The sequence below is a fragment of the Hordeum vulgare genome, chromosome 1H (genome assembly GCF_904849725.1).
Source record: "Hordeum vulgare subsp. vulgare chromosome 1H, MorexV3_pseudomolecules_assembly, whole genome shotgun sequence".
NCBI lineage: Eukaryota > Viridiplantae > Streptophyta > Magnoliopsida > Poales > Poaceae > Hordeum > Hordeum vulgare.
The window spans coordinates 80,758,873-80,785,346 of record NC_058518.1 but is presented as its reverse complement, the minus strand read 5'-3'; the positions used below and the strand labels follow the sequence as shown (position 1 = coordinate 80,785,346).

General features: G+C 47.1%; 2 protein-coding genes across 2 annotated transcripts; one reads left to right on the top strand and one right to left on the bottom strand.

Annotated features, from left to right (window-relative positions):
- The first annotated feature begins 5,025 nt into the window (after positions 1–5,025).
- Positions 5,026–16,274, top strand: LOC123425272. Its single transcript, XM_045108951.1, has 3 exons — positions 5,026–5,299; positions 14,662–14,876; positions 15,469–16,274. Exons 1-3 carry the CDS (start codon positions 5,113–5,115, stop codon positions 16,075–16,077), a joined length of 1,011 nt encoding a protein of 336 aa, XP_044964886.1. The 5' UTR covers positions 5,026–5,112; the 3' UTR covers positions 16,078–16,274.
- Positions 16,275–19,943: 3,669 nt separating this feature from the next.
- On the bottom strand, positions 19,944–21,385 carry LOC123407451 (septin and tuftelin-interacting protein 1 homolog 1-like). The gene has a single exon (XM_045100591.1). It carries the CDS (start codon positions 21,123–21,125, stop codon positions 20,034–20,036), a length of 1,092 nt encoding a protein of 363 aa, XP_044956526.1. The 5' UTR covers positions 21,126–21,385; the 3' UTR covers positions 19,944–20,033.
- Between the last annotated feature and the right edge of the window lie 5,089 nt (positions 21,386–26,474).

Sequence of the window (26,474 nt, the reverse complement as noted above, 5' to 3'; positions counted from 1 at the left end):
CCGCTACTTCTCTTTTCATCTACATTTTAGATCGCGTGAGATAGAATTAGTCACAACTGATGGGCTGCACAAATGTTACAGTTTCGGTCCACCTACTATAGTTTTAATCTTTCTTTTTCTTTTCACAGATTCCAATCCTAAAAAAATCATATCTTTCAAACTATAACTCAAGATTAGTCATGTTATATATATAAATTCTTCAAAAAATAGGTAGATTCTAAATATGCTATTACCCCGCATGTTAATTGTTTTTAAAATTATGTTTAAGATACACTATTATATTTTGAAAAAGGACAATTACGTTTGATGTCTAATAAATTGCACACACACTTAATACATTTAATAGAATTATAAATTATCCAACCTTTATGTCTTCGCACAACATCACTTATCATGTTGTTTCACGTATGACATTGTGAAATATTTCAAGGGATTTGTCGATGCGTCGGGTGTGTATGAGGTTATTTTTCTAGGATACATGAGCGGTGTTTTCTCTTTTCTCGTTGCAACGCACGGGCATGTTTGCTAGTTTTCCTTGATGAATTTACTATACATATTCTCATAAAGGTTTCTAATGAGGTAATACCAACATGAGATTATATGTCATACTTTCAGTTTTCCCCACCAAGGTTTTTAGGAAAGTATATATGACATATTTATTGACCTATTAATTATATGAGTTTTCTCGTATTGAGTTAAAAGAGGCAATAACCATTATGTGTTGCATCATTTTTTCTCCTTATTTTTTCCATTGGGTTTGAAGTAGTTTTAGCAACATACCAAACACGTATCTCCTTATATTTTCCCACATGTTTTTTCAAGGAGAATCTTTATAAAGATGAAGTCTCTTCACAAGATCAAGCATGGATTAGGGGAAGTGTTAGGATTAATTAAGTAATGTTAATTAAGAGATAATCCCTGCTTTACTAACCACACCCAGTTACACCCGTCGCATCGGTTCCTTGCCGAACATGCATCTCCTCGAACAGACACCTTTTATTGGTGTCTCTTCCCTTTGTATAAATAGCAAATTTCAGTGCGAATTGGTTTAACAACTAGCGTGGCAGTGCTACTTATTATATAGTCCCTTGCTTAGATTTTTCAATTATTTGAAAATATTAATGTATTACGTGAATGTATGGAAAAAATATGAACACATTTTGCAAATTGACCAACGTGCATAAAAAAGTTGGCCAATGTAAAAAAGGTTCATGTATTAAAATAAGTTAATGAATTCAAAAACAAAAGTTCATGAAATGGGAAAAAAGTGCACTAATTTTTGAAAAAAGATCACGACAACGAAAAACGGCCATGAGTTTGAAAAAAGTTCATCGCTTTTGGAAAAAAGTTCATTGAATTTGGAAAACTTCATCAAATTTTAGAAAAATTTCATTGGATTCAAAAAAGAGTTCATCGAATTTGAAAATTCTTCATCAAATTTTTAAAAAATTCTTAAATTTTGCAAAAAGTTCATCGTTTTTGAAAAAGCGTTCATCGAATTTGAAAAGAATTCTTCGAATTTGGAATTTTTTTTTATCAAATTTGAAAAAAGTTCATCAAATTTGAAAACATGTTTATTAATTTATAAAAAGGTTGATGAATATGAAAAAAGTGCACATTAAAAATATATAAAAAATAAACAAAAAAGTATAAGAAAAAAATTAAAAGAAAAAAGAAAAAACAAACAGAACTAAAGAACAAGAGAAAAAAAGTCAACCAATCAACCAGGGACATGGGCCGTCCGAGATGGGGCGCTGCACGCGTCCGGTTGTAGAATACACATTAACGGGTGCGTGCATGAAATCACTTGTTAGCGAATACAACTTTCAACGATTACTTTCACCTTCACAGATTATGACAAGTGGTGTATTGCATGCGTACCACTTGTCGCAACCCGAGAGTTTTCCCCTTTTTTCGTAGATCCGTATTTTCAAAACATTTTATTTCATAAACCGTGCGTTCAAATCTCGAACTGTTTTCATCGTTGGCTTTCTCGCGTCGAGATCTTCAAAACTAGATACCATGTTGATAGGTTTTGGCGAACTTTTTTTTCATGAAAAAAACCGGAAGAAAAACCGTGCCTCACGCGATAGAAAAAAACAGAAAATGCGGTCTTTTTTTCCTTTCCGAGAGGCATCCTTTCCGAGAGGTACGGGTCGTGCCTCTGACCCGTACCTCTCGCGAAGGCAAAACCATGTCTATCGCAGAAGCAAAACCGTGCCTCTTGCGGAAAAAAAGAGAGCAGAAAACACGTTTTTTCCCTTTTCAGTAGAGGCACGGGCGTGCCTTTCGCAAAGGCAAAATTGTGCCTTTCGCGGAAGCAAAACCGTGTCTTTGGTAAAAAGACAGAAAACGTATTTTTTCCCTTTTGGGAGAGGCACGGACGTGCCTCTCGCGAAAGCAAAACCGTACCTCTTGTAAAAAAAACAGAAAACACGTTTTTTCCTTTCCTAAAGGCACGGGCGTGCCTCTCGCGAAGGCAAAAAACCGTATTTTTCGTCAAAGCAAAACCACGTCTCTCGCAAAAAAAATGAAAACACGTTTTTTCCTTTCCTAAAGGCACGGGCGTGCCTCTCGCGAAGGCAAAAAACCGTATCTTTCGTCAAAGCAAAACCACGTCTCTCGCAAAAAAAATGAAAACACGTTTTTTCCTTTCCGTGAGGCACGTCCGTGTCTCTCGCGAAGGCAAAACCGTGCCTCTTACTGAAGCAAAACCGTGCCTCCCGCAAAAAAACCAGAAAACGAGTCTTTTCGCGTAAAAAAAAGAGAACGCGTTTTTTTAAGAAAATAAATTGATTTGTTTGTCCAAAAGTTACGAAAGACTGGTAAAAACCATTACACCAAAAATTTTCGAAAAAACCCACTCAAAATAGGCTAAAACGTGTGCGAAAAAATAAAATCCAAAGAAAACGCTCAAAATGCGACACGTGACGGTGGCTAAAAACACGCCAAGTGACGGCACGCAGGAGCGCTCGCTGGAAGGCTCGCGAGGGAGGGCTCGCTAACTTTTTTTTAGGGGAAAGCTAAGCTTTATTGATTATAATCCACATAGGGTGGGATACAAATCGGATAATGGGGGTTTGCCAACCATACATGGCGTCCCGGTCCGAGAGAAAGAGAGAGTACTTAGCTAAGTCATGTGCTTCGTCATTAACATTGCGGCTTTCAAAAATAAAATTACAATGAAAAATAGATGTTCGTCGTTTGATCTCTGTGATGATTGCCCCGTAATGGCCCTAGTTTGCTTGAGCAATATCTTCCACAACTTGTTTGGAGTCCGATGAGATAATAAAATGTTGTAGGAGCAGATCCTCTGCAAGACACAGAGCTTCCCTGCATGCTAAAGCTTCTGGTGTAGCAGGATCCGTGACTCCCGCAACCACCAAAGAAGAGTTGCCAAGGAAGTTCCCCCATTCGTCCCTACAAACTGCAGCTGCTGATCCACCCCTTGATCGTAGTACTCCTCCATCGACATGTATTTTTGCATGCCCTGCTGGTGGCGTTGTGCATCTCTTCTGCAATACAGGTACCCCAACATGTCTCTGTGTAGTAAGCCGATGGGTAGGGTTGAGTAGGTCTAGCTCGAGAATGAATCTAGAGATGAAAGCATTGGTCGCATGCGGGCTCTGAAACAACCCCTCGTGTATGGCTTTCCTTCTCGAATACCAGACAACCCATAACGTCACTGCCAGCCGGATGAATTCCACATGTGATAATGAGTCCATCACTGTGAAAATCCATTGCTTTGGGTTTGGCTCCGTGTTTGCTATCATTTTGTCCACCAGCTCGCCTTGATCAAGGGCCCATACACATCTGGACATCGAGCACTCAATAAGTGAATGCCGCCATGAATCCTGTGCTCCACAGAGACTGCAAGTAGAGGAAGTCGACATGTTGCGATGAGCTCTGACGTCTTCAGTGGGAAGCGAGACCTTTGACAGCCGCCACAAGAACATACGGATTTTAGCAGGTACCTTTGTGTTCCACAGGGTCTTCCAGGACTGTGCTTCGTTACTTGATGGGCTTGGGTCCCCATACAGCCATGCCTCTCTGCGTTGACGGGTGGCTACGATCATTCTGTAAGCTGATCGGACAGTAAAGATGCCTTTCCTCTCGAAATTCCATGCCCAGTAGTCGTCGATGCTTTGGGTGCACAGAGGGATTGACAAGATCGCTGGGATATCGATCGGGAGGAACACTTCCGCTATCTTCTGTCTATCCCATGTGGCAGAAGTGGCATCAATTAAATCAGATGCTCTAAATGGAGGGTTTTGCACTCTACTCCCGTATGAACGCATCATCTCATCCCTAGGGATCCAATTATCTATCCAGACATCCGTAGACCCCCCGTTCCCAATGCGCCTGATTAAGCCTTGTTTAAGCACCTCCAATCCCTCCATAACAGCCCTCCATATTTGGCTTGGATGGCTACCCAATCTTGCTTGCAGAAATGGAGTAGTTGGGAAGTAAACACTTTTAAAATTCTGACGCTTAGGGAATTAGGTTGTTGCAGGATCCGCCATCCTTGCTTAGCTAGCATAGCCAAGTTGAAAAGCTCAATGTCCTTAAACCCTAGTCCCCCCATTAATTTGGGTTGTGTCATCTCCTGCCGCGAAACCCAACTTGGCTTTCGTCTTCCCTCTTTATTGCCTCACCAGAATTTCCTAATCAACATGTTCAGGTGCTCACATAAACCTCTAGGTAACTTGAAGCAAGACATGGAGAAGACAGGGATAGCTTGTGCCACCTCTTTGACAAGAACTTCCTTTCCTGCTGTAGATAGGGTTTTTTCAATCCATCCTTGGATCTTACTCCACAATCTATCTTTCAGGAATTTGAAAGCCCCATTTTTTAAAGATCCCATATCAGATGGCTCGCTAATTAGTTGCTCCCGCGCGTGCAGCATCAAATTAGGATTCGCAGCGAATGGATGTCCACTATGTAGTTAATGGGCCTAGGCCTGGCGCGCGCCTAAAAGGGCCCAAGTTGTGATAACTTGGTCCTTTTTCTCTTTCTCCCCGACTCGTCCATTGATTCATCTTCTCCATTTAGAGAAAAAAAGAAGACTCTTGGATCGATCAAACCCTAGAGAAAGAGAGAGACTCCTCTTCCATGGCCGGCGGCGATTCTTCTCCCGTGGCGGCCGCGGCGCGAAAGTTTGAGTGGGCCCAAGAAGATTATCGGTTCGAGCTGCCGGAGGAATCCTTGGATCCGCGGTACAGCGAGTACGACCCCAAGCAGGGTTGTTTCATATGCGTCCGCTACTGCTTCGACCGCAAACTCGACCTCGACGAGGAGTGTACGTTCCAATCCAATCAATCCCCTTTGTTCTAGTTCATGATTATGTTCGGTTAAACCTCTTTTGGAGGGGATTGAGGTGTATTTTGATTTATAGCGGATCTAACCCTCCCCAATCCACTCAAATCCCCTTCAAGTCCCTTGCAACAGAACAAGCCTATCGATCCTTGTTGCCTTCGTTATGAATGTCTAGTTCATGTTTTTTTTTGGTATTTCAGTTCAAACACCAGTCAGGCAGTATCACTTCATTCCTCAAAATCAATCTGAAGGATTACTTCCACTTCCTACTAGATTTGTTTGGAAGCAAAGGCTGCCACTTCCAAATTCATTCCTCAATTAGCCTCGGTTTACATCTACATACACTAGTTAACGCCATGGAACACCAAACTACTAGTACCATAAACTGTCATTTAGAACTGTCGCCACATTAATTGTTATAGTGCATAAGATTTCAGGTCATACCCTAAGAATAAAAAACCTAGGGTACAAATCGAAACATACTCTCGCCACTTAAACCTCAGAGCTCAAAAGGAGAACTATGAAGTTTATACATTTTCTGAAAAGACAATCTCAGGAAATTGCGAATCAGTGTGACTTAACTGGAAGCACTAAGATGGCCAAACATATGAACCAGGTACAATTTTCTCAGAACAACATAAGTAGAGCCAAATTATTGATATCTTGACAGCTAACTACCATTACCATCCAAAACAGAAGGCGTACACATAGTGTCACATGACAATATCACAAGTGTAAATAACGTAGATGTCAATAGAACCTGGATCGTAGATCTCCAAACAAATTCCCCCAGCATCTCTTGAAACAAACTACACTCAATCGCCTTGCCTTGCCTTGCACCTCCCCTCCTCCGGGCAGTCAACCAATGGTGCCATGACAATGGAGTACAAACATTAGGCATTGTCTACTTCCTCATATAAAAAAATGGTTGATTTACCAATGGGGGCATCTAAAAGAGATCATATGAACGAACCTATGATTAGAACCATGCAGTCGATGAAAATTGCAAAAACCAATGTATTTATAGTTTGGTTGCCACAAATTAGCTATAAAACTGAAAGGCTGTGGAACCAAAATCCTCTCACAAACTTTAGGTAAGAAAAATTCAGCAATAATTAGAGATGATAATTAACCTATGTGGAACTCTGTAGTGAAGCTTTGCCTGCTGTAGCGTACCAATTCTGTTGTCGCACCAGCAGCTTGCAGTGCTGCTGAATATGCAGAGTCTTTCTCCAAACAGTATTTACTTCAACCAGACTTAAGAGTTCCGTAGAAAAAAGGCTCCTGAACACATAAGTTTGCATCATTAGAACTATAAATCTATAAGAAGCATTGTAATGGAGTAATCACTTCATCAAATTAACAACCATCCTAATTTTGCATTTTTTTCCTGATGATACATCATCCACGTATTTCTCTTACAATAGACAGTATGTTGGTAGAAACTAGGGTTCTACCGGCCCTCTGCCTTAGGTTATAAGGGTAGGAGGGAGGTTGGAGGAGACGAGGACGCTGCGGCCGCAGTGAGGAGGCGGCGGCCAGTAGAGGAGGCGGTGGCTAGAGTTAGGGTTCCGGCTCCTTTGGGAGCCGGGCAATAGAATTGTAGAGGAGCCGGGCAATAGAATTGTCTTATTGCTTGATTCCAAAAGGTGTCTTACAACTTGTTTATATAAGCTCTAAGGTAATAGAAATAAGGAAACTTGGGCTAAGCCCCTAACTTAACTAAGATAACTTGGGCTAAGCCCTTAACTAAACGGGCCCATTGGACCTCCTCCGGCTATAAGTCACGCCGGTCATAACATCTCTCCCCGCCTGCGCAAACAACTCGTCCTCGAGCTGGAAGTCTGGTAAATGTTGGTGGAACTCGTCAAGCTGCTCCCAAGTGGCATCCTCCTCCGGAAGACCTTGCCACTGGATCAACAAGTGCCACACTCCGTGACGTAGCTGGATCTGCAACACCTTTGCCAGTCCTGGAAGGAGTCGTCCGTCGGAGGTAGGAGGTAGCACCGGTGTTGCTGCCGGCGGTTCTCCATGGAAGGGCTTCAGCAACCCCACATGGAACACGTCATGGATGCGGGCCCTGGCCGGAAGCTGCAGGCAGTAGGCCACCTTGCCTATGCGCTCCACCACAGAAAATGTCCCTGCGTAGTGAGGGCCCAGCTTGCGCTTAGCGCGCGGGTCCAGGGACTGAGTGGAGCGGTGAAGGAGGCGTAGCCACACCCAGTCGCCCATCGCAAACTCTGGGTCGCGGTGATGATCGTCGTAGTAGCGCTTGGACAGTTGCTGAGCCTGGAGAAGGCGTTGGCACACCTCTGCAAGCATCTCGTCCCGGCTGCGAAGCAGGTCGCCCGCCGCCTCAGTCCGAGCTGTCTCAGGGTCAACCGGCAGGATAGGCGGGGGCGGTGGGCCATAGACCACCTCGAACGGCGTGGCGCGCATGGCGGAGTGATAAGAGGTGTTTTAGCAGTACTCCGCCCATGCCAGCCAATCCACCCATGCACGGGGACGGTCACCTGTAACACAACACAAATACATGGTGATCACCTTGTTCACCACCTCAGACTGGCCGTCCGTCTGAGGGTCGAAGGCCGTACTCAGGCGGAGCTTCACGCCCGTCAGGCGGAAGAGATCACCCTAGACATGCCCCGTGAACACCGGGTCTTGGTCGCTGACGATCGAAGCCGGAAACCCGTGGAGACGGACAATTCCGTTGAAGAAGGCACGAGCCACGGATGCGGCCGTGTAGGATGGCCGAGCGCGATGAAGTGGGCGTACTTGGAGAAGCAGTCGACCACCGTGAGGATAACGGACTTGCCGCCCACCTTTGGGAGGCCCTTGATGAAGTCCATGGAGATATCGGCCCAGACTTGAGAGGGCACCTCCAAGGGCTGCAGTAGCCCAGCCGGACGCAGTGTCTTCGTCTTGTTACGCTGGCACGTAACACAAGACCGCACTCAGTCCCGGACCAACGCCCGATCACCGGGGATGTAGAAATCAGCGCGGAGACGGTGGAGGGTCTTCTGCACACCCTTGTGTCCGGCCGAGTGGGCCAGCAGCAGGACCTGGTGACGCAGATCACCGTGATCCGGCACAAAGAGGCGACACCCATGTAGGAGCAACCCATCCGCCCAGCGCCACGGCTCGGCCAGGTCGCCGGCTGCGAGGCGCTGCCGAAGAAGCTGAGCGTCCGGTGCGTCGGAGGTGGCCCGGCGGATGTCGCGAAGGAGGGCCCCGAGCGGATGCAGAGAGCCGCCCCGTCGGAGTCGCCGGTGTCCGAGTCGTGGTCGGCGTTGCGGCGGGGCAGGGCGTCGGCCACGGTGTTAAGGCGACCCGGACGATACTCCACGGTGAAGTCGAAGCCAAAAAGCTTGCTGATCCACTGGTGCTGGGGAATGGTGGACAACCTTTGATCCAATAAGAATTTGAGGCTGTAGTGATCCATGTGAATCCGGAACGACCTCCCCCAAAGATACGGGCGCCAGTGGCGTATGGCCTGCACCAAGCCAATGAGCTCCCTCTCATAGGCCGCGATCTTATGATGGCGTGCGGCAAATGGTCTACTGAAGAACGCAAGCGGTCCGTCGCCCTGATGAAGGACGACGCCGAACCCCACCCCGGAGGCGTCGCAGTCCACCATGAATGGCTGGTCGAAATCGGGCATCTGAAGGACGGGACCTGTCGTGAGGGCCTGCTTGAGGGCCTCGAACGCCTCCATGGCCTCCGCATCCCAGGTGAGGCGTCGCGTCGCAACAGGCGTGTGAGTGGGGACGCGATGAGGCCGAACTCCTGGATAAATTTCCGATAGTACCCCGCGAGGCCCAGGAAGCCGCGGAGAGCCCGTGGCAAGTGCGGTGTCGGCCAGGCCGCGATCGCCTCCACCTTGTCGGCGTCCATAGCCACACCCTCGACCGAGATGACATGGCCGAGGTAGGCGACTGAAGGCGTGCCGAACGAGCACTTCGAGCGCTTAAGATGAAGATGATGCGCTCGAAGCTCGTTGAAGACGATGGCGGCGTGCTGAAGGTGCTCTGCCCAAGAAGCGCTGTAGATAAGAATGTCATCAAAGAAAACGAGCACAAACCGACGCAAGTAGGGTCGGAGGACGTCGTTCATCAAGGCCTGGAAGGTTGCCGGAGCGCTGGAGAGGCCAAAAGGCATCACCAAGAACTCAAAGTGGCCGTGATGAGTCCGAAATGCCGTCTTCGCGATATCGTCCGGATGCATCCGCACCTGGTGGTAGTCCGAACGGAGGTCGAGCTTGGTGAAGAAGCGCGCCCCATGTAGCTCGTCCAAAAGTTCGTCAACGATTCGGATAGGAAATTTGTCCTTGAGCGTTAGGGCGTTCAGGGCACGGTAATCGATGCAGAAACGCCACGTGCCGTCCGACTTGTGGACGAGGAGGACCGGCGCCGAAAACGGCGATGTGGAAATCCGGATAATGCCCAAAGCGAGCATGAGTGCGTACTGCCGCTCCAGCTCGTCCTTCTGCAACTGGGGGTAGCGGTAGGGGCGCACCGCAACCGGCGCCGTTCCCGGCAGGGATGAATGCGGTGGTCATACGCCCGGGCTGGCGGAAGGCCCTGAGGCTCGTCGAAGAGGTTGCGATGCTGCTGCAAGAGATGATCCAACAGGGGGTGCTCAGGCCCTGTGTTAGTCGCTGCCAGCTGAAGCTGCGGCGACGTTGGGGAGGCGCCACCCACGCCCGCCCACTGGATGCTGCGACCCAGGCGCCAGAAAGTCATCGTCATGGTGTCGAAGTCCCAGAGAATGGGGCCGAGGGTCCGCAAGAAGTCGACGCCGAGGATGAAGTCGAAGCAGCCCAGATCAATGCCGGCGCACGTGATGGTGAAGTGCTCGTCGCCGATGGTGACAGGCACGTCCCGGGCGATCCCATGGCACCGGAGGTGGTCACCGTTAGCCACGGTGACCCGGAGTTGCTCCCCGCCCGTCGGCTGCAGCGCTAAGCGGCGCATCGTCGACTCGGGCAGGAAGTTATGTGTGGAGCCCGTATCCAGGAGGGCCACCAGGCGCTCGCCGTTGATCATCACCGGCAAGAGCATAGTCCGCTCGTCTCGGATGCCCGCGAGCGCGTGGAGGGATACCACGAGAGCTGTCGCCGAAGCGGGCGCCGGGGCGGCGTCAACCGTAACTGGGCCGGGCATGTCGCCGGGCCCGTCGGTGGCGGTGTCCTCCTCGACGTGGCCGACTCCAAGTAGAAGAGGCGCGGGCATACATGGCCTGGGACGTATGGCTGGTTGCAGTTATAGCAAAGCCCCTAGCGACGACGCTTGAGCTGCTCAGTCGGGGTGAGTCGGCGGAAGGCTCGTGGCGCGGCCGGAGCGGGGGCCGCCATCGGTCCGGGGGCGGCCGCCCTAGGGATGGTGCTGTCTGGGCCGGCCGGCCTGGCTTCCGTGCGTCGCGAGCCGGAGCCGCCTGCTGAAGGGCCTGCGTGCGGCGCTCGAAGGCTCGGGCGTAATACATGGCCGTCTGGAGGTCCTGTGGTCCGCGGAGCTCGATGTCCACGCGGATGTGATCCGGCAGTCCGTCCACAAAGAGCTCGGCCCGCTGACGAGCCGACACGCCGGGCGCGTGACACGCCAGGGCCTGGAAGCGGTCCGTGAAGTCCTGCACCGTGGAGGTGAAGGGAAGGCGGCCGAGCTCCGCCAGTCGGCTCCCTTGGATCGGGGCCCCGAAGCGCAGGAGGCAGAGCTCGCGGAAACGCTCCCAAGGGGGCATGCCGCCCTCGTCATGTTCCATTGCGTAGTACCACGTCTGTGCGGCGCCTCGGAGGTGATACGAAGCGAGCCAGGTCCGTTCACCTTGGTTGAGCCAGTTCAGGGGGTCCTCGGTGCCGTCGTAGGTGGCGAAGTCCAGTTTGGCGAAGCGCGGCGGCGTGTGGTTAGGGCCGCCCTGGTGGTATGGCTCGTCGGGGCGGAGCAGTGGAGGGGTATGCGCCGGGTACCCGTCGGGAACGGCGAAGCTGGAGGGCCCTCCGTACTGGGTGTGTGGCGGCGCCGAGGCCGTTGTGTAGACTGGTTGTGATGAGTCGGTCACCCAGGCCGGTAGCGGCGACGGGTAGGGGGGGAACCGAAGCTGGTTGAGCGGCCAACCCCCGGCGCGGCGGTCGGGCCCGGCCCGGAGGTGGTGGGAGTCGGCTGCAACAACTGTAGGGTCGGCTGCTGTGGCCCCACAACCGAGGGTGGCGGAGGCCGCTGCAGTGGTGGCTGCATCGGCCAGGCCAGCGCGGCGGTTGCCGCCAGCGGCGGCTGCGGCCAGGGTGGCCAGGACGGGCCGGCGTTGGCTGGTGGTGGCGCGTTCGGCCGCGGCCCGTAGGGCGCGGCCAGGTATAGCCGGATGCCCTGGACGGTGGTAGCCAGGTCACGGATCGCGCCGGTCAGCTCTTTCGGGGTGAGGACGGCAGGAGGCGACGCGGCAGAGGAGGCCGGCGTTGGCAGGTGCGGGCCGCCGGCCGTGGTGATCATCAGAGTGGTGGTGGGGGACGACGACACAACGATGGAGGCGGGCGGCTGTGATGACATGATCGAACCAGAGTCTTGTGATATCAAACTGGTAGAAACTAGGGTTGTACCGGCCCTCTGCCTTAGGTTATAAGGGTAGGAGGGAGGTTGGAGGAGACGAGGACGCCGCGGCCGCAGGGAGGAGGCGGCGACGAGTAGAGGAGGCGGTGGCTAGGGTTAGGGTTCCGGCTCCTCTGGGAGCCGGGCAATAGAATTGTCTTATTGCTTGATTCCAAAAGGTGTCTTACAACTTGTTTATATAAGCTTTAAGGTAATAGAACTAAGGAAACTTGGGCTAAGCCCCTAACTTAACTAAGATAACTTGGGCTAAGCCCTTAACTAAACGGGCCCATTGGACCTCCTCCGGCTATAAGTCACGCCGGTCATAACATATGTCAACACCTACAATTATTAGTCCAGGACCTACATACCATCTAAGAACTAAGAAAATGCAACATGTTTAATTGACTCTTTTTTCTGTGGGTAGCAAGTTCAGCTGACTCTGCTCAAAGTATATATCTGTTGAAGTTTGACTATATTTAGAAAATAATGTCTACCAAACAAACCTCTGTTTAAAAATTAAAATTGACAAAACAATGTGTACATTAAGATATTTTTCTAAAAAGTAGCGACACTAAAGCTATTGTGTTGCAATAATAGCAATAAAAGATGAAGATATCTTAATGTGTAAAGAAATCTGATTGATCTCCTTGGCATCCTCGTATAGCAGGAACATGTATTAAAATTAGAAATCTCTATTACCCATCATTCAGAAAAAAGCACAATTACCTTTGCAAAAAGCATATCCCTATGCGGAACTCTGTAGTGAGGCTTTGCCTGTTGTACGGTGCAAATTCTGTTTTCGCACCAGCAGCTTGGATTCTGCTGCTGAATCTGTGAAGTCTTTCTCCGTAGTCAATACAATGTTTACTTCAACCATGTGCTTCAGAGTTCCGTAGCAAAAAAGGCTCCTGAATGCATAGGTTTGCATCATGTACATATATAGAACTATAAAGCTATTAGAAGCATTGCAGTGGCATACTCGCTTCCAGCAAATTAAAATCCACCCTAATTCTTTCACTTTTTTCTCTAATAATATATCATCCATGTCGTTCTCTTACATTGTACATAGTACGTCAACACCTACAATCGTTAGTTCGGACCTATATACCATCTAAGGAAATGCAAGCTTGTTCAATTGACCCTTTTCAAAGTGTATATATGTTGAAGTTTGATTGTATTAGAAAATAATGTCTACAAAGCAAACCTATATTTGAAAATTAAAATTGACAATAGTTTTGTTTGGAGAGTCTTTTGCTAGATGTGGGCAAAAGCTACATGCTATACATGCAAAAAATGTTACTGAACAAATGTGACTACCGTGAGTTCTTTTCAAGGGCCTGGGTCACTTCCACTTAGATATAGCTTGTAAAATGTGCAAACCAAAAGTACAGATAACTTCCACTGTGTAATAATGGGTATATTTTTCTCTGAACAGTAGAATGTTAATACCAATGCTAACAACATTGAACCTGAAGCAAAATTGGAGTGAATTGGGTCATGCCGATAGGCTTAGGGAGTGACTACAACGTCGTATTTCCCCAGAACCTCATCTTGCTCTCCCCTTCTTCCTTACACCCATGCAGCTACTTAGTTTCCTCCCACTTCTCTATCATTCTTTCTGCGCCACCACCACTACGCCTCTTCCTTCTCTGCTGCTAGTAGGTGGCATGACCATCACCGCCGCTTTTGAAACACCACTTAATTGTTAAGTATACCATGAGTAATGCATTATCTCAGATATTTTGGTGCAACAATAGCAATAGAATTCTGATTGATCTCCTTGCCATCCTCATATGATTTGCCTCGTCCGACCATGATGACACCATGAGGCTGCTAATTATAAGCTAGCTCTTCCCGATGGTGCTCACCTTGTGAGAGTTTCACTGTCTTCCTAAGCCTGATCGGTGAGGGGGTGGTATTTGGCGGTCAGCACCTTTCGGCAATTTTATCATATTCTTAATATGCCAATTGAACCACACACGGATGAAAAATCCCATAATAACAAATTCTCTGTCCAGAAATGAGGGCTGATGGGATCCCTCGTGATCACTAACAAGAATGGAATGTTCCAAACGGAAACTGCTGGGATCAAGGTAAAAGAGAACACCAACCCTGATAATGTAGCTTGTAGCGGGTGGAGACTTCTGACACACCTCCGCCGCTGGTCAACCACGGGTCAGCCGTGCCGGTGCGTGTCAAGCGAAGGAATTAAGAGACCGATGAGAGAGTTTACACGTGCGAAGAAGCTCTGGCGGAGGGAGCCGCAGATAACTGCTAGGCGGAGGATTGGCTTCGCACAGCCGGTCGTCATGGCCTCCTTCCGTACGTGACGGCGGAGGGTAAGATGGGATTTGCATCGTCGCTCGCCGCTGCCTCCTTCTATCCATGATAGTAGAGTGTCTCGGGCCGTCGGGCGGTCGTCGCCCAGGGGCTCGGGCTATGGCCAACCTAGAGAGGGAGGGCGTCGCGTGGTCGTTGGGAGAGGAGAGAGCCGGGTGGTTCGGGTTGGTGCGAAAGAGATCTGGAGGTGGAGATGGACAGGCTGGGTCGGGGAGAAGGTGGAGAGTGTGTGGGTTATCTCGGGTTTTTCGCTACCAGTCTACCGTAGAACGTGGGGTTCTATTTCATTCAAAAAATAATTCGAGCGAGGCGGGGTAGTGAACATGGTCCAACAAAATCGACGGCAGGTTCTGCTTTAATAGTAGAGATACTCTTTTGGTACTCTCTTTGATTGATTGAGACGAGTTTTCCTCTCGTTTGACAGCACCTGTTGGCCCCATGCGACATACTGGTAAAATCTTCAAAGAGGGGTTCCCGATCTCAAACTCGGTCAATGTTGTCTCCATCAAGATTGTTTCCTCCGACTATGGCTACCCACTCAATGTCTATGGTACCATCATAGCCAGGGACAGTCTGGATCGAAAACGTGTCTATGTATTCCGGCGCGACCAGGATGATTGCCAGCTCATCAGCTCAAAGGTATTACTGCCATTTGCCTCATAAATACAGACACATACAATATATCAGTGTATTTTCTTGCACTGGTACTTCCTCATATCAGTCCTCTGATTTAGTAAATAAAAAAATTGGTGTTTTCCTGACGGAGAAATTTTGAGTTGAGTTGTGCACAACTTCTACAAATGATTATTTCTGAATGTTGTATGTTAGTAATCCATATTTGGGTTTTGTATGTTATATTTAAATGACGCATCTGGTTTTGTATCTGTTCCATATGATGTTGATTTTGATGATACTTCAGTTAGTTGCCTTATAGCGAATAGTGTTAGGAGCCAGGGGTTTATCACAGTTCAGAAATCTGCACAATAAGAAAGGGAGTACAACAAATACATCAGCACAGATGTAGCATAATTTTTCGTGAATCAAAACATAGCTAAAAATGAACCCCAAAGCAAGGGTATTCAATCTGTTGTAACCGTCTCCTCTGAGACTGACTTTCTACCTTTTCAATACAAAGAAACGCACTCTCTGCGTTTTCTCGAAAAAAAAAGGGTAATTCAATCAATCCCAGAAACAAGCATCTGGAATTTATCTATTTAAATTGGTCTTGCAGGATGATTCATTGATTTTGACTGGCCCCAAGAGAGGATTCATGGTATACGATGATATATTCTTCGAAACCAATCTGAAGGTGAAGGATGTGCATGGGAGGACTGTTGGTGATGATAGACTCAGTAAAGGCCTGATGGAGGTGGATGCTATCCGCAGGCTGGAATATAGTCCCAGATATGTGGTTGATACGGAAACACTTGTCAGTATGCACAGCACATTGGATTTAAACTATACATTCGTAAGGAGGTCGGTGGAGGGCACTGTTGAGATCAAGATCCTTGATGGACCTGATGAATTCCGTGGGAAGATTGTTGCTTCCACTACCAGCATTCCGTGTGACATTGTGCTACATGATAGCAAAGTGAGTGGTGCCCTAACTGCAGGTGACAATGGAGTCCTACAAATGGCGCGGCGCATAGTAGGAGTCTCTGTGGATGAGATGCTGGTGTTGACTGTTGCGGCTGCTGTCGGTGATGATGCTTTATCTGCCTGCACTGTTCAGTTTACTCCAAGGCGCAATGGTTACGATGATGAGAATATCACCTGCGGGGACTACAAGATGCTTCTGAAGGTCACTTGGTCGATTATGTATTTCGGATGTAACTCTTAGTTATTCAGTGGTGGCAGTCTGCCAGATTCTCTAGATACTTTGGATGCAATGAAGTTTCATTATGGGAACCAGTTATGCTAGATGCTAAAACAATATATGTGTTCCAGCGTGTATTGTATCTATTCTGACTCTTAAGGCTGGAGTAAGACTCTTGTGTAGTATTTACATCAGAATAGTCTGGTTTACTCCGAGTAAAATTATAAACTATCCCCAAAACTTGACATCCTAAAAGTAATTTCCATACAAAGTTGTTTGCCTTGTTGAACCGCATTCCCAATGATGCAAAGCCTGATTAAGCATTTTGCATACACTCCACATCATTTAGTACCCCTTTGTTTGGGCTTAAATTCTTGATTCTTGGATTCTAGCTACTGTGAAATCAGAATCTGAAACAAACAGCCCTTCATAATATCCAGATTGTCCAGAATTGATTCTAAAAAATACACACGGAGTATCACAATCTGAGAATTGAGCAAATAGGTGATTCCCGAGCTTTTTTTTGGGCCGAAACGTTTTCTTCACATCGCCCCGCGTGTAACCCCACCCTCTCGATTTCCCATCGTCCTCTTCCCGCAGGGCCGGCCGCCGCCCCTCGCCGGCACGCAGCCAGCTTATCCCGGCCGCCGAACCGCTCCTCCCTCCTGCTCCTCCGGCCGCCCGTTCCTCGCCCGCCCGCGCCCGCTCGCCGCCCGCCCGGCGTCGATCCGCACGACCCAGCCGCCGCCCGCGCCCGCTCGCCGCCCTCTCCTCCTGGCCGCCGACCCGCTCCTCGCCCGCTCGCCGGCCGCCCGTTCCTCGCCCGCTCGCCGCCCGCCCGCGCCCGCTCGCCGCCCGCCCGGCGTCGATCCGCACGACCCAGCCGCCGCCCGCGCCCGCTCGCCGCCCTCTCCTCCTGGCCGCCGACCCGCTCCTCGCCCGCTCGCCGGCCGCCCGTTCCTCCCGGCCGCCGACCTGCCCCTCGTCCGCTCGCCGCCCGTTCCTCCCGGCGTCGTTCCCTGTGAAGGTATTGCCTCGTTTCTTTATTTGCTGTTACTTATGAACTGCATACTGTTATACTGCTATACCGTCAAGTAATATGAGTGATGTTAGAAACTGTGAATACTACTGCTATATTGTTCACTGCTAGTTCTCGTTTGTGTAAATTTAATTTAATCGTATACACCTATAGATGGCAAAAGAGAAAGCAATTTGGGATGCGGAAGCCACTGCAATTTTTTGCAAACTTTGTGTGATTGAGAAAGAAAAGGGGAATAGGCCTCTCAAGTTTCTGAGTCCCGTTGGTTACAAAAACCTTGCTGAGGTTTTTTTTAGAGAAACAAGAAGAGATTATAACAAACAACAATTCAAAAATAAATTGGATAGTATGAAGAAGGAGTACACCAATTGGATGACCTTCAAGAACAAGACAACAGGTTTAGGTTGGAATGATGAAGCAAATACTGTGGTAGCTGATGATGATTGGTGGAAGAAAATGGGAGAAGTAAGTTTTACTCTAGTACAGTAATTTTGAGAATGTGTGACTACAACAAAACACTATACCTACTATTATGTTTTGAGGAAAACAAGGAGTTTCTGGCATTTCGTAAACGTGGACCTGAACATTTGGATGAGATGAGCAGGATGTTTGAGAATGTCCTTGTTACTGGAGAGAGCTCATTCATGCCTGGTACAATATCTGGTACGGTGTTGCCGGAGGGTGCAGAGCTTCATAATCTTGATGATGATGATGATGATGATGAAGTACACGTTACTCCAAGTAATCGTGGAAAGAGAGGCGCTGGACAGCTTGAGAACCCAAAAAAGAAAAATCCTGTGCAACGTGAATTGAAGCGTATGGTTGATCATATGATTAATGAAGATGCGTCAGTTGCTTCTAGCAAAGTGACCATTGTCACTGAAATTGAAAAGATAATGGAAGAAGTAGTGATGTGTGGAGCAAAAGAAGGAAGTGATGAGCATTACATAGCAACAAAGTTGTTTGCCAAGTTGGAGAACCGTGCCTTTTTTCGTACATTCAAGACAAATGACGGCAAGATGAATTGGCTGAGGAGGATGTATGAGGACCGTAGGAAGAATTAGTGATCTATGCTATGTATCATGACATTTTATTTGCTCTTATGTTTAATTTGTTGCTACGTATGATGACATTTTGTTACGTTTAAGTTATGGCTATGTATGATGACATTATATTTGCTCTTATGTTTAATTTGTGGCTATGTATGATGATATTTTATTTGCTCTTATGTTTACATATTTGTTTATTAATATTGTGTTTTAGATGAGCACAAGTCAGAGTGAGAGTGATGAGGATGGAGTTAATTCTGAAATGGTAACAGCTGCGGCAAAAAGGAAACGGAGGGAGTATTACATGCGAGCTGCACATGTTGCCGTCACGTACGGTGAGAAGTTCTTAACCAAAAGGAATAGGAGAATTCCTATCATGACCGGTCAACAATGGGTAACTGAAAATTTGAGTACAAACAAAGATTGCTATGCCATGTTTAGGATGTACAGACCTTGTTTTGATAGATTGCATGAGACTCTTGTGCAAAATTATGGTTTGACGTCAACAAGGAACATGAGCTCAGAGGAGTGCTTGGGTATGTTCTTGTGGATAGTTGGTGGTCCTCAATCCGTTAGCCAAGTGGAGAATCGATTCAAGCGGTCAACCGAGGTAATACACAGGAAATTCAACCATGTGCTAGAGTGCTTGAACAAGATGGCTGTAGATACTATTAAGCCAAAAGATCCGGACTTCAGAGACGTGCATGAAAGGCTTCGAGATTCTAGATTTTCACCTCACTTTGATGATTGCATTGGTGCAATTGATGGGTCTCATATCCCTGTGGTTGTTCCCGCTGAAGAGATAGTGAACCATGTTGGTCGGCATGAGTACCCAACACAGAATATCATGGCAGTATGCGACTTTGATATGAGATTCACCTCTGTAGTTGCGGGATGGCCAGGGTCGCCACATGACACAAGAATATTTAAGGATACTTTGGTCAAGTATGCAACCATGTTTCCACACCCGCCGAAAGGCAACATTACAATTGTTTATTGTATTATTACATTACCATAATACAATACCATAGTACATAACATTACAATTGTTGAACCGCATTCCCAATGATGCAAAGCCTGATTAAGCATTTTTCATACACTCCACATCAATTAGAAGTAGCAAATTCTGGTTGAGCAAATATTTGACAATGAATACGTCAAACGAGTTTATCATATGTTCCTCTGCAGAGTTTGGATATCTCGGAAAAAAATGTACTGTTATACAAAACGCTTGGTTTGATCAATTGACAAAGGCAACATGCACTTCAGAGAAACAAGACTTGCTATCTTTAGGAGGTGTTTCGGGCTTTCAGCCAATTAAAAGTAGTCACGTTTTAGTATTTTGATAGATCCATTTTTAGATAAACTTAAGACAAGAATTTTGGGACGGAAGGAGTAATACATATGGATCTCCTCAACAACTGGCATTGGGTTGCTAGTCTTTTATCCATCTCCGTTTCCTAGGATGTCATTGCCTCGCCATATAAACCTGGTCATAAACCCAACTTCTTCTACGTCCAGGCAGAGATCTTTGCAAAACAGTGTCGAAAGATGAAGAAATGTTATGGCTTGTTTTACACTGTCACAAAATCTACATTGTAGAACAGCGAAAATTCACGAAAACTTGCAAAATCTGAATTTGGACTTCTTTGGTATTTTGAAATTTTCATTCAAGCATCTGCGCGCGCGGCAATAGTGTATTGATTTTGAGTGTGGAATATGGCATAGGGGAAGGGCCTGAAAGTGCATACATTTTTGTATACTTTCGTTATCCGATCAAAACCATGTGGGTTTCTCTCGTTATACTGTTATTAATCATAAGCGAATAGAACCATTACATTGCTAATCATAAGTGACTACTAGTACAACCTCTCAAGCAGCATCAACTATCACTACGTATGACAAACAAGACGGCTGAGGTCTTCCGCTTCTCGATCCACCATGGCAACGCCAGACTCCAGCCATGCGAGCACGCGTTCGTCGTCGAGCAGCTCCGGGGCGAAGAGGTTCTTCCAGCCGGCGCACCACGCTGCGGCCTCCCCCGAAGATGGCCTCGCGGACAGCAGCCAGTGTCGCAGCGCGCTCTCCCATTTGCCGAAAAACTCTTGTTCTAGGATTGACACCATGTCTTCGGTGCGCACGACAGGCGTCCACGACATCACCTCGCGGAACCTGACGTCGATCTGCTTCGGCGGCGTGATCCTCAGCTGTTGCAGCCATCCTGTGAGCCTGGGCAGTATGTGACGCCGGGAGAAGGCCTCCCAATGCGCCGGGTCCAAGTAGCCTTTCCATGGGGAGATGATGTCGAGGCTGCCGCCGCTGATCTTGCCCTCCACGGTGCCGTAGAGGCTCTCCGGTAGTCGTCCGACCAAGGGGATCCACGGGCGCAGCCAATCGTCGCAGCCCGGGTTCCACAATGGCTCCCATTCTCGCGCTTTCATGGCCATCCTGGGCGTGAGCACCTGCTCCACGATGTGCCGCACGGCCGGAGGAGGCAGCGCGGCCCTCCACGCGCCCGGCGTGCGCTTCCCCTGGAGCGCCTTCTCGGACTCGACGATCGCCGCCAGCGCCTCCGCTGTCTCCACGCTGTCGTCGCCTTGAAGCTGCACGTCACGGAGCAGCGCGAGGGCCTTCTCGCAGCAGTCCGGTTCGAGGCGCAGGGCTCGTGAGACGGCCGCCGACTCGTGCCACTCGTCTTGGGCTGGCCATGACGGCGCCGGCGCGCCCGGCAGGCCGTTCTTGTACGGCTTCTCGCAGTGGCCGAGGCCGGCCGTTGAGCCATGATTGATGGCCTTCACAGGGACGACGATGCCTTGGCCGTGCGCGCCGAGGCCCGAGCCTTGCTTGTAGTTCCACAGCCGCATCATCTTGGCCACCGGCGCGGTGGTGCGCGCGAGGCTGCCCGGCATCTTGGACGGGTACGACGAGTCGTCGTCGCCCTCGTCGAGCAGCGCTGCGTTGAAGCTGCGCTTCAGTAGCGCCATGCCGCCCGCCGTTGCCAGGCGATCGAGATCGAGGACCAAACAGGGAACGTCGCTGCTTGGAATCGGTCGGCTTGCTGTTCGTCTCGTTCTGCTGATCGATGCGTATGAGAGTTAGTACATATCATACGTACTACATACGCATCACTATATATAACTAGTAGGCAGTTCGACTCCGTCTTGGAGACGAGCCTTTGAACGCGTTTCCGAGTTCAAGGGTACTTGGCATAATAACCATGCAAAAAAAAAGAGTACTTCGCATAATATATCCATGCAAAAAAAAAATACTTCGCTTAATACACAGACATTTCGGTACATATGCACGAGCCCTTTTCATAGAGGACGGTGGAACGGCAGCCCACAACGCAATTAACTAACCTGTGGTTGGATAGTTAGAGGGACACTCTACCTCCAGTCCATCAGAATTAAGTCGTGGTGCTTTTCTTCGATTTATTTTAGAATTTTCGACGATATGCTTTCAGTGATATATAGTGATCGTGTTGCGAAACACATATATAATTATTTTTGCAATAGAGTTTATAATAAAATATTTTCTGCAACAAAGATTGTGTTGTGGAAACACCTGTAGATTTTTTTACAATAGAGTTTGTTATAGAATATTCTTTTGTAACAAAGAGCGTGTTGCGGAAACACCTATAGAATGTCATGGCTGGGTTGAGAAAGAAGAAAAAATAAAGAGCAGTGGAGGATACACGTCGGCCGACGAATCCCATCGAGCGGCCTAACATGTCGTTCCCTGTTGCAAGAGAGCCAGTGTTGCAGAAACATTTTTACAACAATGATCATGTTGTAGAAACCTCACAACAGAGTTAATGTTGTAAAAAACTTTTTACAACATGATCCTTGTTGCAAAAATATTTTGCAAAAACCAAGCATATGCGGCTAGCAGCTGTGTCCGTCGCTATTGCAACGGAATCCTTGTTGCAAAAAAAGGGCATACTCTTCGATTATCGCGAGTATCGCCAACAATCAATGGCGCGTAGCATGCTCACAAGGTGGCGTCCGTACACTCCTTCCGATTAACTCACCACCCACATGAGCACGTGGCAAGCAAAGGAGGCGGCGGATGTGAGAGCATGATCAACTGTCCGGAAGGTAATGTTTCCCAAAAAAAACACTAGTTTTAGCATATAATCCCTCTGTTTCTAAATATAAGCCTTTTTAAAGATTATACTATGAACTGTATCAAAATGTGTGAATCTATACTGTAAAGTATGTTTATATACATTTATATGTAGTTCGTAATGAAATCCGCAAAAAGACTTATGTTAGGAACGAAGCACTAGTATAAAACAAGGCTTTCGTCCTATCCCCAATCGAGCATTAGTCCCGGTCACCTTACGACTGGGAGCGGACTCGCGGCATTACCATCTGTAGTCCCGGTTGGTGTTGGACCTTTAGTCTCGGTTGGTGTCACCAACCGAGACCAAAGGGGTTCGGCAGGAGTGACACCCTTTCGTTCTGGTTGGTGTCTCCAACCGGGACTAAATGTCCGTCTTCAATCCTGGTTTTAGATACTAACCGGGACTAAAAATTTCCCTATATATATCCTTGCCCCTACCCGTCCTCTGTGTTTTTTTCTCAGAGAAGGTGGGAAGTGTGTGCTAATTGGTTTTCCTTTCCTATGCACAAGAGGTGTTCGATGAAATGCCTCAGAGCATGATGCCACTTGAGTTCACGAGCCACACTCAAGATTTCTCCTCTTTTTTGGCATAAGTGTAGGTGTGGTTTAACTTAGGGTGCCATTCCGTCCCCGTCCCCATCCTCACCGCTGTCGATCTCGTCGCCGGCACTACCGTGGTGAGCCTCTTGTTCTTATCTTTTATAAAACTTACTTGTAATATTTTTTGTTACTTGTCTATTTTTCTTACTTGTATATTATTATTTGTTATTATATAGTTACATGGTTTTGATATCCGCCCCCGCCGGCTCTCGTCCGGTCTATGATTCGGGTGTGATATATTATCTTTTATAACTATTTGTTTCATTTCGTGTTTATGATAATTATGTCGACCAACTTGACATAGATATTTTTATCTAGGAGGTATGTGAACCAAAAATTGCAACCGACCCTCTTGTCGAGAGCTTAAATTTAGTTGAAAAAACATTTTTTAAAAGAAAAATTGAAAAGAATTGAAGAAGAGAAGATAGAATTGGAGTTGTATGTTGCCGATGTTGTCGATGATCACAAGATCAATATGGATGCAATGCGTTTGAAGATTAGAAAGATTTAAAAATATGCCATTAATGAAGAGGCTTGGTATCATTATGTTGTTGAATCAATTATTACCTTAGTTGCGATTCTGATCGCATTTGTTGTTGCATTTAAATGTTTTACATAGTTGTATGTTAGTTTCAATGTATGTTAGTTTGATCAACGGATGTATGAACTTTATGTATTTATTTTTGCACTACTAACATTTGATCACTACTGTACTTTGGTTATAATGTGATGATGAACTTGTATTAATTTGATCATTTCTCTATTCATGATGTTTTGTAATGGTTTTTTATATACTTAATTACACAATGCAGATAAACCGACAATGGATGTATGGTGACCGACATACTTCTGAGTACATTATGGGCCTGCATAATTTTATTGATGTGGCCAGGGCAAACAAACATAATGGTTTTATGTATTGTCCATGTGTTGTCTTTGAGAATACGAAGGATTACTCTTCCTCGAAAACCCTTCACTTCCACCTGCTTAAGTCCGGTTTCATGCCCCACTATAATTGTTAGACCAAGCACGGAGAAAGAGGGGTTATGATGGAAGACAATGAAGAAGAAGAGGATGATGACAACTATCCTATATCCCCTGAATACAATGATACTACAACGGGGGAAGTTGAAGATCAAGAGGCACCAGGTGTGCCCGCTGATGATGATCTTTGCCGGGTCATTGTTCATGCACAGAGAGAATGCAAAAGTGAAAGGGAGAGGTTGAAGTCCGATCGCATGTTAGAGGATCACAAAAAAGGTTATACCCAAATTATGAAGATGGCAACACAAAGCTCGGTACCACACTGGAATTGCTGTAATGGAAGGCAGAGAATGGTGTATCGGATAAGGGATTTCAGATGCAAATAATGAAGAAGAAGCTTCCAAAGGATAACAAATTGGGTGACAGTGCATACGAAGCAAAGAAGGTTCTCTGCCCTCTAGGATTAGAGGTGCAGAATATACGTGCATGCCCTAATGACTACATCCTCTATCGCGGTGAGGAGTACGAGAATTTGAATGCATTCCCGGTATGCGGTGCATTGCAGTACAAGATCAGATGAGATGACCCTCATGATGTTGAGAGCCAGCGCCCAAGGAAGAGGGTTCGTGCCAAGGTGATGTGGTACGCTCCTATAATACCACGGTTGAAACATTTGTGCAGAAACAAAGAGCATGCAAAATTATTGCGATGGCACAAAGAATGTAAGAAAGACGGGATGTTGTGAGTACCCGATGATGGGCGCAGTGGAGAAAAATCAATAGAAAGTGTCTGGAGTTTGCAGATGATGCAACGAACTTATGGTTTGGTTTAAGTGCAGATGGCATTAATCATTTTAGGGAGGAGAGCAGCAATCATATCACCTGGCATGTGACTCTATGTATCTATAACCTTCCTCCTTGGTTGTGCATGAAGCGGAAGTTCATTATGATGCTACTACTCATCCCGGCAGCGACATTGATGTGTACCTAAGGCCATTAGTTGAAGAACTTGTACAACTATGCGATATCAAAGGTGTACGTGTGTGGGATGAGTACAAACAGGAGGAATTTGACCTACGAGCGTTGCTGTTTGTAACCATCAATGATTGGCCTGCTCTTAGTAACCTTTCAGGACACACAAACAAGAGATACAATGCATGCACACACTGTTTAGATGAGACCGAAAGTATATATTTGGCCAAATGTAAGAAGAATGTGTACCTGGGACATCGCCGATTTCTTCCGAGCAGGCATCCCTTAAGAAAGAAAGGTAAGCCTTTCAAAGGCGAGGCAGATCACCGGAAGAAGCCTGTCCTCCATACAGGTGATGCTATATTTGATATGGTCAAGGTTTTAAAAGCAATCTTTGGAAATGGTCCTGGCGGACAATCTGTTTCGAATGACGCTGACGGACACACACCCATGTGGAAGAAGAAATCTATATTTTGGACCTATCATATTGGAAAGACCTAGAGGTCCGCTCTGCAATCGATGTGATGCACGTGACACAAAATGTTTGCGCGTACCTACTACGCTTCTTGGGCATGTATGGGAAGACAAAAGATACATCGAAGGCACGGGAGTGCCATCAATGTAAGAATGAAAAAGATGGCGTGCATCCAAAGCATTATCAAGGTCCTGCCAGCTACACTCTTACCAAGGCAGAGAAGGAAATATTTTTTGAATTCCTGCTCAGTATCAAGGCCCCGTGTGGCTTCTCATGGAATATAAAGGGAATAATAAATATGACAGAAAAATAATTCCAGAACCTAAAGTCTGATGAATGCCACGTGATTATGACGCAACTATTTCCGGTTGCATTGAGGCGACTTCTACTAGAAAATGTTCGATTAGCCATTGTGAAGCTATGTGCATTCCTCAATGCAATTTCCCATAAGGTAATCGATCCAAAAATCCTACTAGGGTTACAGAATGATTGAGTCCAATGTCTTGTGCGTTTTGAGTTGGTGTTCCCACCATCCTTATTCAATATTATGACACACGTCCTAGTTCACCTAGTCGACGAGATTGTCATTGTGGGTCATCTATTTCTACACAATATGTTCCCCTATGAGAGGTTCATCGGAGTCTTAAACAAGTATTTACGTAACCATGCTAGGCCAGAAGGAAGCATCTCCAAGGGCCATGAAATAGAGGAGGTCATTGAGTTTTGTGTTCATGGGAGTAAAGAAGTCAACTACGTAGAACTGTTTAGCTTGAAAATGATCCTCATTTCCTAGACATCCAAAATTTGAAGTCTTCAAATAGATATCATGTGGTTTGGGAACATGTCACTTAGCCAACATTAGGTCATCTCCAACGTTCATCCATAAAATTTGCTTCTGCATCTGTCCGCGGACAGGTGAAAAGCAGTTCACGGACAAGGATGTGGGAGCCGGTATCCAATGCTACCCGTATACATTTCAAACACGGTTTAACAAACCAGGAGAAATTCATACAAACACTATGGATTTCATTAAAGTTGGGATATAAGTTACATAAAATGAATGGTATTTCGTCCGTTTAACTAAATCTATATAAAAAAATCTTGAACCTATACGGGACGACCACCTCAGATGTGTTGCCGCCATGTCCCACCGCACCGTCATCTCTGTTCGTATCGCC